This window comes from Thamnophis elegans, chromosome 3 (genome assembly GCF_009769535.1).
Source record: "Thamnophis elegans isolate rThaEle1 chromosome 3, rThaEle1.pri, whole genome shotgun sequence".
Lineage (NCBI taxonomy): Eukaryota > Metazoa > Chordata > Lepidosauria > Squamata > Colubridae > Thamnophis > Thamnophis elegans.
In genome coordinates this window covers 4,557,580-4,575,821 of record NC_045543.1, presented here as the reverse complement: position 1 = coordinate 4,575,821, position 18,242 = coordinate 4,557,580, and the positions used below count along the sequence as shown (strand labels likewise).

Genomic DNA, 18,242 nt, shown 5'->3' with positions numbered 1-18,242 from the left:
CTAAGGTTGAGAAACACTGCTGTAGAGCATTTTTGTCAATATCATTCCTAAATCCATATCCAAAGCAGCCTGGTTTTCTGTTCTGTGTCCTCTTTTTGAACCTATTTTCAAAGGACAATCTCAACAGAAAGTTCTGAATACATTATTGATAAATATCCTTGAATTCTTCCAGAGTTAGCATCGTTTCTCTATTTTGTATTAGTGGGTCTTCTTTCATTATGATCTTATTTTTTTCTGGTTTCCTCTAGTAACCAGTTTTCAAAGTCTCCCCTTACCATGTTTTTCTCTAATCTGCAATCTTTTCCCAGAAAAAAATTTTTTTTTAACTTAACTAAAATCTTCATGTATTTTTAATAGGGTTTTAAAAGGAAAGGAATCATTCTAATTATTTCATAATCTAGGATTGGATTGGATTGGATTTATTAAATTTATAGGCCGCCCAATCCCAAAGGACTCCGGGCGGCTAATCTTATATCCAGTTAATCTGGCCCCTTAATCCATTTAAAAAAAACTTTCTAAAATTAATGTTCTGGTTATTGTTGTGCTACTTATTTCCAAATAACAAAGTTTTTCTCTTTAAGTTCTGAAATTTAATGAAACCTCTTCCATTGAGGATTGGAAGAAATTGCCCTATGTAATAAAATGTATTCTTCTGAAAATTCTTAATATTAAAAAACAACAACAATCAATCGATGTTTCTTTGAAATCTGGTATGGTCAGAGCTCACTCTTCAAGCTCCAAGTGCTCTAAAACCCTCTAGAAATTACTGTTTTATGATTTTGATGTGGGGAGCATCTGTATGAAGCATTATGAGTGATCCCTGGTCCTCTCCCTAATCAGGAAAGGATTCCGGGGAGCTGATTCATTCACTGGCTTCTCTTTCCCACGCAGATGTCAGCTCCGTTTGTGCAAAGACATATTCACTTCACCATGCTTCCCTGGAAGACTGACTAATTTGAGACTTCAGTGATATTTTCAAGCAATTGTTTTAAGAGCTGTGGCGTGATTGTAACATTATTGATACAAAAAAATAATTCTAGCTCACCCTTGTTGAACTCTACATCTCCTAAGCCGAAATAATTCCAGTTCTGAGTTTAGTTTAGTATCAGCCACTGTTGGTAGGCAGTGTGATCCTTGCTGGGAATGCCTCCTGTCCTATTTTACTCATTCTTGTTATATTTTTGGCTTCAAATCTTCAAAAGAGTTCAGGGAATGAAAGTTTGGCTCCAATTACCACAACAATATAAATGACTGGGGTGCCCATGACCCGTCAAAACCGCGCTCGACTAAGCCGCGCCCGATTAAACCGCGTCGCTGATGTCATCAACAGGGCGACAACAGCCAGCGCGGAGAAAGAAGGGCGCTTTAAATAGCGCTTTGAAAGCAAGCCGATTCAACTTAAGGTAAGGGTTAGGTTTAGGGTTAGCTTTAGGGTTAGGGTTAGGGTTAGGTTAAGGGTTAGGGTTAGGTTTAGGGTTAGGTTAAGGGTTAGGTTTAGGTTTAGGGTTAGGTTAAGGGTTAGGATTAGGTTTAGGGTTAGGTTAAGGGTTAGGTTTAGGGTTAGGTTTAGGGTTAGGTTTAGGATTAGGTTTAGGATTAGGTTTAGGGGGGTTAGATTTAGGTTTAGGGGTTAATTTTAGGTTTTTTATTAATTTTATTGCCCCTCCCGAATGCTGAGTGAATGTTGTGTTTTAGTACTTTTTAGTTATCTCACATTTTTTTTTTCTCTGTAATTTGTCTTTCACCCCCTTTCCCTTACTATTGTAAGCCGCCCTGAGTCCCCTCAGGGAAAAGGGCGGCCTATAAATGCTAAATAAATACGAAATACGAAAAATTAGCGTTTACAACGTGCTTCTGTCTCCGCGCTGTTGTCGCCCTCTTGATGGCGTCAGCTATGTGGTTTCGTCGAGCGCGGTTTAGTCGAACGCGGTTTTGTGGTGGAACCATATTTTTGGCTTCAAATCTTCAAAAGAGTTCAGGGAATGAAAGTTTGGCTCCAATTACCACAACAGTATAAATGACTGGGGTGCCAGTCCCTCACAAAACCAAGAAGAACATTTCCAAAGGTAATAATGAAACGGTCTTTATTTGCAGAAATGGCTCTGCATTTCCTAAATGTATCAGTTCCTTTCCATTCTTTTTCCCCCCACAGAGAGAGTTCATTCTCTTTTTTTCTTTTGGTTTCTCTCTCTCTCTCTCTTCCCACCTCTTCTTTTCCAGTTGCATCTTGTGACAGCATACACTGAGCAAACTTGCAAAAAAGGCAGCAATGCTTGGAAACCTGCTTTAAAATCCATGTCTAATAATAAAACTTTGTTTTTTGCACAAGGCAACTTGAAATGTTTTTATGTGGAGAATATGATTATATTTGATTAGGAACCATGCTTTTTCCTCGCTCAGAAATAAATACATTAAAAATGTTTGAAGATGTTCAGATAATGTGAAATGGTCCTTAAAATGTAAAAAGAGAATATCGACCAGAGGACATCAAAGAGAAGTAAAATGTAATGATAAGATCAGTGTTTCTCAACCTTGGCAACTTGAAGATGTCCGGACTTCAACTCCCAGAATTCCCCAGCCAGCGAATGCTGGCTGGGGAATTCTGGGAGTTGAAGTCCAGACATCTTCAAGTTGCCAAGGTTGAGAAACACTGGATAAGAGTTTATATTCTGTTCATATCTTTAAAACAAAATAGGAAGAACTACTTTAATACTGATGGCCCTAACTGATTCAGTTCCTTCAGAAAACATATTTAGAGGTAGTGTTCTAACTGCATTCTCTGCATTTCCTGTGCTACAGCCAATGGATCTGTTTGGCTGCTTTCTTTAATGTTACAGAAGCTTTGAAAGTATGAGCCAGCTGTTTTATGCGCTGCCATCCTGAGGCCAAATTGTGGACATCTTGAAACACATGGAAGTGAAAGATGAGAACAGGCTGGGATGGAATGAAGAGCCCATTGCATGTGTAAACATAGAATGACATCTGATCTTTTTTCAATGAACTATTTGCACAAACATGTTGTTCTCTGAACCCCATAACATCACTAATCAAGTGAGCTTTAGTCTATACAAGTTTATTCTGTAAGAAGTTAGTTAACCATCATATTGCTGGTGTTGCTCTAATTTTTCAAACATTTTCTGTATTGCAAACATTACCTCTTGCAAGCTGACATTTTCTCTCTGTTGTTGGAAATAATCTTTTGTTTCCAGCTATTAAAACACTGCTGCTCTGACTTGGAAGATTTTTACAAGGTTACACCTAGCTACACCATGAGATCTCTGGTTAAAGGAATACTTCAAAGGAACATTTGTATAAACAAATAGGGCTTTACTTCTTATCACTTTCTACAAACAAACTGTGAGACTTTAAAATTCCAGACCAGAATAATCAGTAGTGAAAGTAAAAGTATTTTGTTTTCAGTGCTCAAGTTTCCAGTCTTCGAGTAGCAGTTATATCTCTCCCTTTGTTGTTACAATTGTTGAAATTCTCTTTGTTCTTTTTGTATCTTTTAATATTCCAAGTTTAAAAAAAGTCAAATTCTTACATGAAATAGAGAAGAAAGAATAAAAGACACATGTAGTGATGAATAAGGAGAAGTTTAGTCCGTAGGTTGTGAAAGTAATAGTAAAAATTTTAGAAGAAGAAAAATTGATCCATTCATTTCAAATGGTTTGCATAAATTCCATCCATGAAAATAATGTTTAAAAATTAAGATAACACACTGACCAAAACCATCCAAAGCTTAATTCCGCCGCTTATTTCTTTTATTCTTAGATTTAAATTAGCTTTAAGTTTTTTATAGGCAGGCTCTTTTAAAACAGATAAAAATTCCTCACCAGCTGTAAACACTTTCTCTTCCGTTTCCTTCCATTTTGGAGCCGTCCCTATTTCATCAGCCTGGGGGCTGAGTTTTTAACGCCAACTGAGAAACCTTTTCCTGCATCAATCAGGGACTTTGCGATGTCCCTGTGATCAGCAGAACGTAGTGTTCCCGTTCACCGTCTCTACGGGACGGTTTAGGTCCGATTGGACCACCCAGTGAAAAAAGTATTGGCAGCGATCTCGGAGCATCGAGATTGGGTGACCATTTCGTAGCGACGTCGGCTCCTCCTCTTGACTGGCTGTTTTCTAATGTGTCAAATTCTCTTCACCTTCTCAGCTGTTTATTGCTCAGAGATGCCCCACCCTAAAGTTGAGATAACAGTTAAAGAGAGATCCCCACCCCAGACATATGTACATGTGCTTGTGCATGTACACATACATTAATTATTAATTATTTTGGAGAGCGGAATCTCTGGAAGATCCTTGCTATGACAAAGATGCCATGATCATCCACAAAATTATATTTTGGAGTTATGGCGGCGATGTCTGTTACTTTTCATTCTTGATTTCATTCTTTTCTTTTAACCAACTTGCTGGTGGCTCTGTGTTCCCAGAGAGGACAGAACCAACAGAAGGCCTTCAGTATGGCAAAATAGCATTCTTCTCTTTAATAGTGAAAAAGAAAAGGGTAACTCTTGTCTTGCCACACAGTTCTGGCAGACAGTCAGTCCGTCCCTATGAACCGGCATGCAAAAGACTATGTCATTGTTCTGTTTTTGCTGTTGTTATTTCTCAAGATCTCAAATGTATGTGGTTAAATGTCAATAGACCCATTTTGCATTACTTGCGGTGGAATGTATGTGGAATATAACAATGGACAGGAAGGGGTGTTCTGCTGCAGTCCCTATTGAAAGCAAGATGCTGTGCTTGGGAGACAAGGAGGATCCTAAATTTTTTCAGCTTGGTTGGTTGTGAGTCCTGGCTTTTGATTTAGTGCTGAACACCTTATGCAAAATCATTTCTTGTTTGCTTCTGAGAAGCTAGCTGTTAAAAAGAAATAACCATTTGGGAAAAAAGATTGACTGAACTGCAGTGACACCAAACAGTGTGGCCAAGAAGAGAGAGGAAAGCCAAAGAGAAAAGAGATTGTGGACTGTAGCTGCTACTAATCAATAGGCAGTTGAAGAGGACATATAGAGTATGGAACCAGTTTTCAGATTGCAATGTCAATGAATGAATGAATGAATGAATGAATGAATGAATGAATGAATGAATGTCCAGAGTAGTCAGGAGGTCATGGGGAATACTTCTTTTTCTGTCCCATCCTCTCCCTACCTCCAATTTTCTTTTAGTCCAGTTTAGTTCTTGTATAGAAAGGCTGCAGCAAACTAACTAAGAAGATTGGTATGGAAATTTGGCGTGACCCGACAATTGCGCGATAGACATATGCGCGCCAACAAAATAGCGGCGATTAAAACGCGCCGTCAAAATCGCGCCCACAAATTTGCGACGTCAAAATCGCGCCGACAAAAGCACGATGACAAGCACAATAAAATCGAAAAAAAGTTAGGGTTAGGGTTATAACGTACGTATATGCGTCCCACTATGTTAAAGGCCCAGCACACTCACTGGGCTGTCTATAGTTTGTGGATGATGCGATTTTGTCATCGTGCATTTGTTGACGCGCGTTTGTCAAAAATCAATTAGTGATTTTGACGGTGCTCATTTGTCCATTGCGGTTTTGTCGGCGCGCATATGTCTATTTACGCAGCTAAAAGCACTAAAATATTTGCAAGTAAGAACACGCTGGGAGCTGTGCGATCTTATCTGATCTTAGACCAACACAGCCAAGCAATAAAAGTGTCAAATCGTAAAAAGCCAATTTGTAGTCAATTAGTTTACAGCCCACTTAAAAAGAGTCAGAGGGAATGTTGAAGTAGATCTTTAAAACGTTTAAGAAATAGGGTAACCACCGGCCATAAATCCATTAAAAAAAAACCAATTCGCCGCTAGATTCTTCTGTTCTTTGGTTTCAATTAGTTTAAATTTTAGTGCGGACCGTCTCTCTTTCAATAATAAAATCAGCTTACCAGTTGAAATCCCTTCCACCATTCTTAGGGGCAACCTGCAGTTTCGGTTAGCTTACAGCTAATCCAGAAGGAGCTGGCAAAAGGGGTTGAATTCCAAGCCCCCCAGAGACTTGCGAACGTCTCTGAGGTCACTGGATCTCCCCTCACCTTTCACTGTCTCTTCGGGACAGCTAGGATCGAAAACAACCCGTCCAATTTCCTTCGGAATAGGGGAATTTCAGGAATAGCCTGAAACTCCGTCTTCTCACTGCTAAGCCCCGCCTTCTTCGCAGGGGAAACTTTTCAAGCAACAGGAACAGCGAAGGAAGCATGACTGTGACCCAATTGTAATGATTGTCTTTCTACCTGAAGAGGAGTCAGACAACCTTGTTCCCTTGTTGAAGGAGAAAGTGGAGGGACTAGAAGAGAATCTACTTCAGCTATGCTGAAGTGGACTGGGGAAGATGAGATGTTGATTTTAATGCTGAAAAAAAAAATCCTGGCAGACCCTCACCCTGTATTATGGGACTCAACAAGCTGTCAGCCACTTGAAAACAATGGCTCAGACCTAATGCTGGTACCTGCTGATTGAGAGAACAAGGACTCAGATGCTGAACTTGGGAGATTGTCAAGTGCCAAGATAAACAATCAGCTGAGTAGGGTTGAGGAGTGCAATCTCAGCAGAGAGGAAGGAGTGTCAGCTTCTCCAGGGAAGGCTACACACACACTGTAGGCTATCTAAGGCTTCCCTTCCTTGTGGGAAACTTACTTAATGCTAGTAAGCCAGTATTGGTCAGTGCTCTCATTCTTGGTTTCCCCTCATTCCTCGCCTTACAAATAGATCCTTATCTTATAAAGCCCAGAGTGAGCATTTGCATCCACACACTGTTGGATCTGTTTTTCTTGATTGTATTTAAGTTACAGCTATGAGTTACAGACAAGAGGCACTTCTTTCTGTATAGCATTTCTCTAATTAAATTACATCATCCAGCTCTAGCAATACTGTCAGCTGATTTATGGCCAGGCTATTAAGTTCACCGGAAACTCGCTAATTGCTTCTGTTTTCCTGCCTCTCAGACTAGGGCAGGAGGCATGCTTATTTCTGAGATAATCTGGATAGGCATGCTACGATTAACAGGAGCCAACATGCTTTTGCCTCAAGTTTAGACTGCTTCCAATCTGTGATTCTCCTCTGATGTTACTCTACCTTCCTTGTCTTTTTTCAAGTAGGGTGATGATGTAAGGTATTTCATAATACTAAACGGATGGGAAAATAATATTCTATGTAACAGCTAACGAGTATTTTCTAGTTTGGAGTTTTAATACTGGCTTGCAATGGCTATTCATTTTCATGATAAGTACACTTTAGCCTATCCATATGACTAAAAGGCATTCAAGTGGGCCAACTCAGAAAAGTGATCAGATCATGCCAGTGCAAAGAAGGCTCTCGGCCCATTCGCTCCACACACAAAAACCCCTTTCAGCATTCAGATTGAACTAGTATGGCTGAGGCATTGTAGTAAGTGAATGGAGCCCCTTTGAATAAGGTACAATTGTGTACACTTTTAAGATAGGCACAGTTCTGTCAACAAAGGATGTTCTTTCTTTCTTTTTGTTTCCCCCTTTCCATTTCATTATTTAAAAAATCTGGACTGGGATGATTTCTCAAATGTGTAATCACTGAGGGACAGCTATTCATGCTATTGTTTTATTGGAGCAGCTCAGGATCCAGTGAATCCCAATTATCTCCCAAAGACCCATTAGATCACAGAGATTAGGCCTCCTCCGGGTTCCGTCTACTAGCCAATGTATCTGGCTACTACCCGGGGGAGGGCCTTCTCTGTGGCGGCTCCGGCCCTTTGGAACGAGCTACCCGCAGAGATTCAGACCCTCACCTCTCTCCAGGCCTTCCGAAAAGCCGTTAAAACCTGGCTGTGTCGGCAGGCCTGGGGTCGATGAGTTCCCTTCCCCTCTCGAATCGTGTGGCTGTTGGTTGTTTTAAATTCCCTATACTTTTTGTTGTAGTTCTTGTGTTTCCCTTCCCCTCCTTTGGGTTTGTGCGCCGCCCTGAGTCCCGCTGGGAATACGGCGGCATATAAATAAAATGAACCTTGAACCTTGAACCTTTATTGCTGAAATAGTTCACTATAAACAAGGAATGTAATTAATGCAGCTTATTAATAACTGTGATAAGCATTATATTGGTACTGCAAATTGACTTTTTATGTCAATTTGCACATGCCCGTATTAATTTTCATAATAGAACAAAAGCATCACTCTTGGCAAAACATTCATTTTTATCACAGATATTCTTAACGATGGCAATTGTAATTTTTTTTTAAAAAAAACCTCACCTTTATTATACTGTTTCCTTGACTCAGATGCTTAGAGAAATGGCCAGTCTTCTTCAGTGCCTTCAGAAAGACTAATTGTCAGCCTCTGCTTTGCTGCTGCTTCGGCTGCCATTGAAATGGGGGGGGGGGGGCGGCATGGGATTTGGGAGGGGATTGCTGATTGTGCTGGAGGAAGATTCTGGAGTTTCTGCTGCCTGTCTTACTGCGCATGCGGAGGAGGTTTCCCGCCAAGGCCAACGGCACCGACATTCCATCTTGGTGATGCCTTTCGAAGTTATCTCACACCTGACACTTGGGAGAATTATGATTGGACTGTGACTGGGATGCCAAGGGGTGGGGAATGGGTTATTCTATATATCATTTGCTTTCGCGCCTAAATAATCAGTCTTCGCTTTGCTATGCTTCTGTTCATTTATAATTAGTAAAAGTACACTTGATTTCTATCAATGGAGTCTTGTGGTTTTCTTTCCTGATTATCCAATGAAGGAGTGCTGACAGCAGTATTGCAGACTGACTCTGCCCACAGCCAGCAGTTCAATCCCCACTGGTTCAAGGTTGACTCACCTTTCCACCCTTCCGAGGTAGGAAAAATGTGGACCCAGATTGTTGGGGGCAATATGCCAATTCTGTAAACCAATTAGAGAGGCCTGTAAAGAACTAAACGGTATATAAGTCTAAGTGCTATTGCTATAGCTAATGACTGTACATCAGGATGGTCAGGATGTACATCAGGATGGTCAACCCATGTATTGTTGTTCATCATCAGATTGTGCTGTCAAAATGTCATGTTAAATCTCATAGATGCAATTTGAGGCTATTTTATCTGTTAGCTGGAAGGTTAGGGATTGGCAGTGGAGTAGAAATTTTCTACTTTTATCTTAAACTTAATCTACCCTCAATAAACCTGGGGGGGGGGGGAGGCTGGGAAAAAATTGCCCCCACTTTGAGGTTGTCAAAACGTTGTACAACTATTTTCTGGAAGTCCAGAGGTCAAAATGCAACCCCTAATCTCTCTCATATTATTTTTATCTACAGCATTAGAGGTCAATTTACTAACAATTATCATTACTTATTAACAATTCCTATTAGAGTAGCTTAAAGAAAAAGAAACACTTAATGACATTATAACAACAAGGAAAGCTTGTGTAGCTGTAAAAAAATTAAAATAAGAAAAAACGCCTGGACTAGATGGTGTACTAGCCCTTCATGGTATTGGACCTGGGTACTTGAGAGACCGCCTGCTTCCAATTACCTCCCAAAGACCCATTAGATCACACAGATTAGGCCTCCTCCGGGTTCTGTGTACTAGCCAATGTCATCTGGCTACTACCTGGGGGAGGGCCTTCTCTGTGGCGGCTCCGGCCCTTTGGAACCAGCTCCCCGCAGAGATTCGGACCCTCACCTCTCTCCAGGCCTTCCGAAAAGCCGTTAAAACCTGGCTGTGTCGGCAGGCCTGAAGTCGATGAGTTACCTTCCCCTCTCGAATTGTGTGGCTGTTGGTTGTTTTAAATGCCCTGTACTTTTTGTTGTAGTTTTTGTGTTTCCCTTCCCCTCCTTTGGGTTTGTGCACCGCCCTGAGTCCCGCCGAGAATAGGGTGGCATATAAATAAAATGTACCTCGAACCTCGAACCTTGTTATTATAAACATTTTAACGATGAACTACTACAACCATTGCTACACCTGATGAACTCTTATTTTAAAGGCTGGGAAGATACAGGACAGTTGGATAGAGGCCAATAGATCATTAATATCTAAAGACGGTCAAGATTTGGCCTCATCAAAAAATTATTATCCAGTATCATTACTAAAGGATGAATCACTGTAATGGAACCTGTGTGTGTGCATGTGTGGTCAGAATTTCAAAGTTGGTTGGTTAAAGTTCCAATTAGTGTTTACAATATTTTGATAACAAATTTAAAAGAAGTGTCATCACTCTCAGGTAATAAAGCTGGTATTATCTTATATTATCCACATTGCATGTTAGAATAGTTTTTTTTCAATCTTACAAATAAATGTTGCCCGATAACAGCAGTTCCATTTTCACGTTACTCGGTAGTTTTCCGGAGCGAGGGACAGGAGGCTCCAGTGGATGGTATTAACACGCCCAATTGGCCACGAGACTGGGATGAAGCTGAAGCCACGCCTCTGTGCTCCACCCTTAATGTCCCGTTTCATCTCAGTCCAGCCAAAAAGCGAGACCTATTGTTTTTCTCTCCTGTATTTCTACCATCACTGGACCCTCCTGGCAATTGCAGCCTCCCTTTGGAATTGCTCCCTTCTTCTGTCAGTAGGTTGCCTGACTGAGGCTTTTACTGGCCTCCAGGGATAGTTCTTTGCCTTCCAAGGGCTGAGAAGGCTCAGGCGCCATTGCAGAAGCCGTTTGGAGCCGCGCCAGCCACGTGGCTGCAACTTTTGTCCCTGGGTGATCGGGAGTCTTGCGGGCTCGGGATTTCCAGCTCCACGGCCTCTCGTGGCTGAACATTGCTTGTGATCGCTCCGGCGGCTGGAATCGAGCCGCGGTGGGGCTGGGAAGAGCGCGAAGGAATTGCGAGGCAGCGAGGCGAGCCGCGGAGTGGCGAATCGGCTTGTGGGCGCCTCCAGCCAACAGAAGCCTCGGCGGCAGTCCCTGAAGCCCAACGAGTTCACCGCTGGCATTGGGGCTGCCTGGGAAGTAAAAAGACAGCGTTCTTTTTACTCTTTCCCTTTTCTTTCCCTTGCTGCAGCCGAAGAGTGGAGCAGAAAGAAAGAGAGCATCGAGGAGGCTTCGCTTGGAGGGCCGTGAGTATTGCCATGTGGCAAATGGCGGAGGAGGCGCAAAGGTTCCCTTCACCTCTTCCACGCAGCACCCCACAGCCTCGGCTAGGGCTCAAAAGGTGGCTGCTGCCTCTCGTCCCTCACGTGCCACACAGAGGGATGAGTTTAAGAGGCACAAGGCCCTTTCTAAGACCTTTTCCAGGGCAGAAAAGTTAAGGGCCGAACAGGGCAGACTAAATGCCCCTCCTCCTTGTTCCAGGTCTCCCTTGGGGGGTGCCCCACAGCCAGTTCCCCCCCCCCCCCCCGGGTTCTCCAGACTCTCTTGGGAGATTTTTTTTTGAGGAGGCTTCCCCTTCGTCACCTCTTTCCCTGGAAGACCAGGACCTGGATTTGGAGAAGCAGCACACTCAGGCATCAGGTGGCCTCATTATCCACGATCCGTAGTTTCCTGAGAGGGGCAACCAACCTGAGGCCCCCGGTGGTCCTGTCACGGGACCTCAACTTAGTCTTACAGGCCCTGATTGGCCCACCATTCGAACCACTTCATACCACCAGCCTTAAGCATTTGATGTTGAAAACCGCCTTTTTGATTGCCATCACTTCTGAACGGCGTATTTCAGAGTTGGCAGCTCTTTCGGTTCGTGATGACTTGTGCTTGATACAACTGGACAGGCTGGTCCTCCGGCTGGACCTGTCATTCATTCCTAAGACAAACCCCTGTTCCACTGGGCCCAGGAGGTCATTCTTCCGGATTTTTGTCCGCATCCCAAACATCCTGCATCCTGAAGGAGAAAAGATGGTACATGCTTGATGTCTGTAGAACGCTCCGCAAGTACATCAAGCGCATAGCTGCGTTCCGGCGTTCTGAATCACTTTTTGTTTCATTTCAACCTGCATCTCAAGGCCGCAAAGTTTCCTCATCTACCATTGGACGGTGGCTGCGGGCATGCATTATCCTCACCCACGTTCTCCAGTCCAAACTGGTGCCAAGCCATATCACCGCACATTCTACGAGAAGTGCCGCCCCATGGCGGCCTGGGCAACTCAAGCACCGATAGAGGAAATTTGCAGAGTGGCCACTTGGACTTCCTTGTCTCCGTTTGTTCGGAACTATAAATTGGACAAGTTTGCTTCTACGGAAGGGTCTTTTGGGAGACGAGTCCTTCAGGGCATTCATACCAGCAGAGAGACCCTGAACTCGACTGTTACCCGCCCTAGTGACATTTAGCTTGGGTATATTCCACACTTGGACTTTCCAGAGCAGCGCCCAGGAAAATGACCATTGATTACCTGAAGGGTCATTTTCTGGGCGCTGCGAAGGAGAGTCCAACCCCATCCTGGCGTCTGTCTCCGCTGTTCAGTGTAGACTTTATGGACTGTCCATTTGGATATAGTTACGCCTTGTTTGGAATTGGATTTGTTATTGGACTTCTCAGCGCGCAACAGTTCCACGCCTTCATTGAAAAAAAAACTGCGGATGGTCAGCACCAGAGGCGTGGCTTAAAGTTTCAATTCAGTCCTGGGCAGATTGGATGTATTTAACCCACGCTTGGACTCTCCTTCGCAGCGCCCAGAAAACGAACCTTCAGGTAAGTCAGTGGTCATTCTCCTTTGTGCCTTGTTTTCAGGTCTTGGGGGAGCTCACTTCGATGAAACTGGACATAAAGGGTGGAGCACGGAGGCGTGGCTTCAGCTTCATCCCAGTCTCGTGGCCAATTGGGCGTGTTAATACCATCCACTGGCGCCTCCTGTCCCAGCCCTGAAAATAGCAGTTCAGGTAAGACCAATCTCACAAATTAATATTTCCATGTCTTTATAAAACTTTATGCACTTTAAAAGAGTTACCTATTTGTTGATATTTTTTGTGCACTGTCAAATCATATAAGTCCCAGTTTACAGTAATATAAAGTAGAACATGACACATTACAGAAAAATAAAATAATTAAAACCGCGATCATCCAAGAAAACAAGGATCAGTTAGTGATGGCAAAACCTTTTGGGCTTGGCGTGTCACAGATTTGGAAAGTGCCTCACTTGACTCAACTGGGATGTCTTCCCCCACATCATAAAAAAAGGAAAAACAATTCTTTATCTCTCCTTCCCCCATCTAGGCCACCCTAAGACTGAACCCGAATTAGAGGCCCAGTGCTCAATTTTGGGTCCGTGAGCCTTGGGCAACTCCACAAGTGCACCCGTGACGCAGCAATCCCCAGTACCTGCTTCTCACTGCTTACCTTCAGGAGGTGTTCTGTTTCTAATGACTACCTGAGGCTGCTCCAGGTAACACAAAGCCTCCAATCTTGAAGCAGCTTCGAAGAATGCTCTTCCATGACATCAGCAGTCTCTGAAAACCGTGCAAAAGCATACCCCATTCTTGTGTGACTTGGGGAGACTGCATAAGAGCACACCCTTTTCTCATGCCACCTCTGAAAATTGTGCAAGAATGGGACATGCTTTCAAGAGTTGCTGCTGTTGGTTTGGGGAATGCTGGTGTGACATCCCAAAATATGGCGTGTCATCGGTTTGCCATCAGTGGTTGGTGCTGGTTTCTGCTTATCCTTCCCAAGAAGGGTCCAAGGATAAGGATCAAGTTATCCTTATGACTGTAGTACAGGCTGAAATTTGAGCTCTTTGTCTAGTATTATTTGTGTATCTTAATTTTTCTGATGCTCACAGCTGGAGAAGAATCAGGTAGAAATGTGTTGTTCGTATGTTTAATTACAATGACACATTCCATATATCCCAAGCCTTAATACATTACATTATTCTTGTAATTTATCTGCCAAGAATATGAAAAATGGTGGGGGTGGGGGGTGATTGTATCGGAATAATAAAAAAAAATGGTGGAAATGGCTTCTTTCCATTTGGTTTAATTATACAGAATGTGAATTTGAGTGATGAATGTCTTAATTTTTGGCAGAATAATTGTTTAAAATAAAGTGGCGCATTATGATTAATTTTAGTTGCACGCTTCTGTTTTATTGAAATTGCTTCAGGTTGTATGATATCATTTGAAATGTGCTTTTGCTATTCACATGCAAAATTTTTATAAAATATATACTCCAATATGTGTGTGAGAGCACTATTTTTAAGTGAGCTGTGTTATTTGTCCTAGTCTGTGGCATGCTGAGCCCTGAGTTGACAGTAATGTGCAACAGAGTGCTTAATATCAAAATCTTAGTCATTTCAATCTGTATATGAGAATGTTGCAGCTGTGGATTAAAATAACATTTAATTGCACTTATGTATCTTCACACTTCTCTATTTATTTGCCTTGCAAGTATGTTGTGCAGTGTATGTGTAGAAGGAATTTCTACTTTATGAATATTTTAATAACAGAGACCAGAGTACTCATCAATACAAGCATAGAGTGAATTAATTTCAATACTGGAGCTTCAATAGCAGATCTGAAAATGGGCCTTATGTGGGTTTCTGTAAACAAAGTATGCATGTAATCCATGGGGTCAGATATAGTAATGTGGAATATAGAGAAGATGGAAGTAGAAAGACAATGATTTTATTAATACTATAGAGATTGCATGTTAGAATAATAGTTATCATCCAATGTTTCTATTTCTGTTATCTTCCCTTGTCCTTGGTTCACATGGCTTTCTTCAATTGCAAGTATCCCTTTTTTATTGTCAACATTCTTTTCTATGCAATTTTATGCTTGCGCTAGCATTATTATTGCTTCTCTAAGGCAGTGGTAGTGTAAGAGCCGAGGTGGCGCAGTGGTTGGAGTGCAGTACTGCAGGCCACTTCAGCTGACGGCTATCTGCAGTTCGGCGGTTCAAATCTCACCAGCTCAGGGTTGACTCAGCCTTCCATCCTTCCGAGGTGGGTGAAATGAGGACCCAGACTGTGGGGGTGATATGCTGACTCTGTAAACCGCTTAGAGAGGGCTGAAAGCCTCTCTGCGCCCTGCTCGGAGTCGGAACCCTGTCCAGGGTCCTCCACATCCTCCAGAGCCGACTCACAGGACCCCTCGCTGTCGGAGTCTGGTGGCAGCTCCAACGGCTCCTGCAGGCCCACAACAAAAAGTATTTTTTTTCTAAATAAATGGAGTTAAGGGTTTCCTTTCTTGGATGTTGAATGAGGCACACCTGACAGCAACAGTCGCAGATATGAACCAGTTGTCAAGCATCTAAATTTTGATCACAAGATCATGAGGATGCTGGAAAGCTCGTAACTCTGAAAAACGGTCATAAACCACTTTTTTCCAGTCCTGTTGTGACTTTAAACGGTCACTGAACGAACTGTTGTAAGTTGAGGACTACTTGTATATCTCTTCAGAAAACAACCGCTTTTCCAAAACAATAGTTCTTTTGCTTAATTTACGTAGACTTTCTCTAGCAATTTAGGGAGACTCCACTTCATTCAGAGGCCGCTGAAAACAGATGGTCAGCCTCCATTCTTGACCAGCCTTGCTCCTTCCGTGTCCTCTGATTCTGTACATTATTAGTCTCACTCACGGAGATGGATTGACTGTCCGGCACGAGGCTGGTAGCTGTGAAGGTCACAATTTGGAGCCTGCTCAGTTACAACAGCAATTTTTAGTTAGTGAGATGAGGAAAATGGATGATCAATGGGGATTTTGCTCCCTCCACCTTAATTAAATGATCTGTGCTTCTCTTTCCCTTTCTGACAATACCTCTGGGGAAGTACAGCAAACTTAACGGCTGAGGAGTAAGATGTATATGGCCTGAATTGTGCAAGGGTATGTGGGTTAAGTGTCAATTGATTTCTGTACAGTTAAAACAACTGAGAGTAAACAAGCAACCCAAACTGTATATATAACCTATTAAATGAAATAATAATGTATAAGAATGATAATGTTAAAACACTTGTAACCAAACAACATGCTTTATGTGATGATGGGTTTTTTTTTTGTGTGTGTGTGTGTTTTATTGTTGTGGGTATGTGTTGTCTATATAACAAAAATTAAAAAAAATATTTAAAAAAAAAAGAAAATTGCTCCTGCTCCCTTTGCAGGAGGGAGGTGGCGCAGTGGTTAGGGTGCAGTACTGCGGGCCACTTCAGCTGACTGTTATCTGCAGTTCAGCGGTTCTAATCTCACCGGCTCAAGGTTGACTCAGCCTTCCATCCTTCCGAGGTGGGTGAAATGAGGACCCAGACTGTGGGGGGCGATATGCTGACTCTGTAAACCGCTTAGAGAGGGCTGAAAGCCCTATGAAGCGGTATATAAGTCTAACTGCTATTGCTATTGCCTTTCTTGCTGCCTGTGGCCATTCTGTGTCTCCTTTTAGGTAAGGAAATATCTGTGCAAGGACATACAGGTGAGTCCCAGGTTGTCTAGCTTTAAATATACGGAGCACAAAGGTGAACCAGTTAACAGTGTGAGCAAAATACTGTGCCTTGTGGATATAAGTGTCTCAGATGACATTATTCTTTTGAACAATTATCCTGAAAACAAGTTAAACTAATATTAATACCTACAGATTCTGTGAGCCAATGACTTTATTTTTTCTTTTCTTTTCCAGATATTGTTTTGTTTTCGCTTTGGGATACCTCACTGTGTGCCAAATTTCTAGAGTTTATATATTTGACTATGGACAATATTCTGCTGATTTTTCAGGGTAAGAATAACAATTTTCAGTACTCACAATTATTTTTGTAGCTAGATGTAGTTAAGTCTGAATTAAGTATAATTTACCTGAGACTTCATAGATGTCTGGATTTTTTTTAAAAAAAAAAAATCAGAATGTACGCATGTTACCTGTTTGTTTATTGCAACAGAAGAGTATGAGGTCATATACTGTATTTTTCGGAGTATGAGACGCACCTTTTTCCTAAAAAAAAAGAGGTTGAAAATCTAGGTGCCTCTTATATACCGAATGCAGTATTTTTTTTGCCTCCCGAAGCCCCGCCCCCTTCACCCAAATGGCCGTGCATATCCTTATGGAGGCTTTCAGAGAGCTCCTAGGGGCTGGGGAGGGCAGAAATGAGCAAAAAATGGGCTGTTTTTTGCCCCCCCCTCCGGCAGCATTTTATAAGGCTATGCATACAATTTTTTTGACAAAAAAACGGGCCATTTTTTGCTTGTTTTTGCCCCACCCAGGAACACTCTGCAAGCCCCCCCAAGGCTATTCATGCTTTTTTTTTTTAAGGGCCCATTTTCGTGAAAAACGAAGGAGGTTTGCAGAGTGCAAAAACTATTTTCCCTTTTTCCACTTTTTTTCTTTTTAACTGATTGATGAGAATTACATTGATCAGGTGCTGTGCCAGCAGAAACAAAATCTTAGGTGCTGCAGATTGTCAGCGGTTTCCTTCTCCAGCACATGGATAAATACACCTGGAAACATCTACCTACCTATCTACTCTCCCTACCTACCTACTGTATTTCTTTCTCTCTCTCTCTCCCTCTATCTACCTATCTACTCTCTCTCCCCCCATCTACTGTATTCTGTCTCTCTATTTCTCTCTCTATCCTTCTAGCTACCAACCTACCTACTCTCTCTCTCTCTCCCTACCTACCTACTGTATTTCTCTCTCTATCCCTCTACCTACCTGTCTACCTACCATCTCTCTCTCTCCCTACCTACCTACGGTATTTCTCTCTCTCTCTCTATTTCTCTCTCTCTCTCTATCCCTTTATCTACCTATCTACCTACCTACCTACCTACCTACCTACCTACCTACTTACCTACCTACTCGCTCTCTCTCCCTACCTACCTACTGTATTTCTCTCTCTTTCTCTCCCTCTCTATCCCTCTATCTACCTACCTACTTTTTTTAAAATTTGCCTCTTCAAAACGTTGGTGCGCCTTATGCTCTGGTGCATCTTATACTCTGAAAAATACGGTAACTCAGGGATGTGACTTGGAAAAATGTGTATACATATATATAGTAAAGGCTGTCCTGTCACAATTTTTTATCTAGCTCCTTCATAACTATATTTTAGAATAGAACTATATCTGAGATAGGATGTTTGTGAAAATGATTTCTCTGTGGGTTAAAAGTCCATCCAGCTGATCTAGTTGATGCAGGATGGACAGGAGAAATTCAGATCAAACCACTTGTGTCATCTCCTGATTAAAATGTACAGGCAGTTCTTGACTTATGACCACAGTTGAAAATAGAATTTTGGTTGGGAGTCACTGTGGTCCTAAGTTGAGTCACCACATGACTAGACTCAATATTATAATGTTTTTATGATGGCCATTAAGCATGTCATCGTGATCGTTAAATATGCTGATCTGTAAACCGCTTAGAGAGGGCTGA

At 42.2% G+C, this 18,242-nt stretch overlaps 1 protein-coding gene across 1 annotated transcript in view; it reads left to right on the top strand.

Moving 5' to 3' along the window:
* Window positions 1-18,242, top strand: part of MBOAT2 (membrane bound O-acyltransferase domain containing 2) — a 95,556-nt gene that overhangs the window by 44,759 nt on the left and 32,555 nt on the right. The window contains 1 exon segment of the mRNA XM_032214653.1: window positions 16,502-16,597. Coding sequence (XP_032070544.1) covers window positions 16,502-16,597 — 96 coding nt within the window.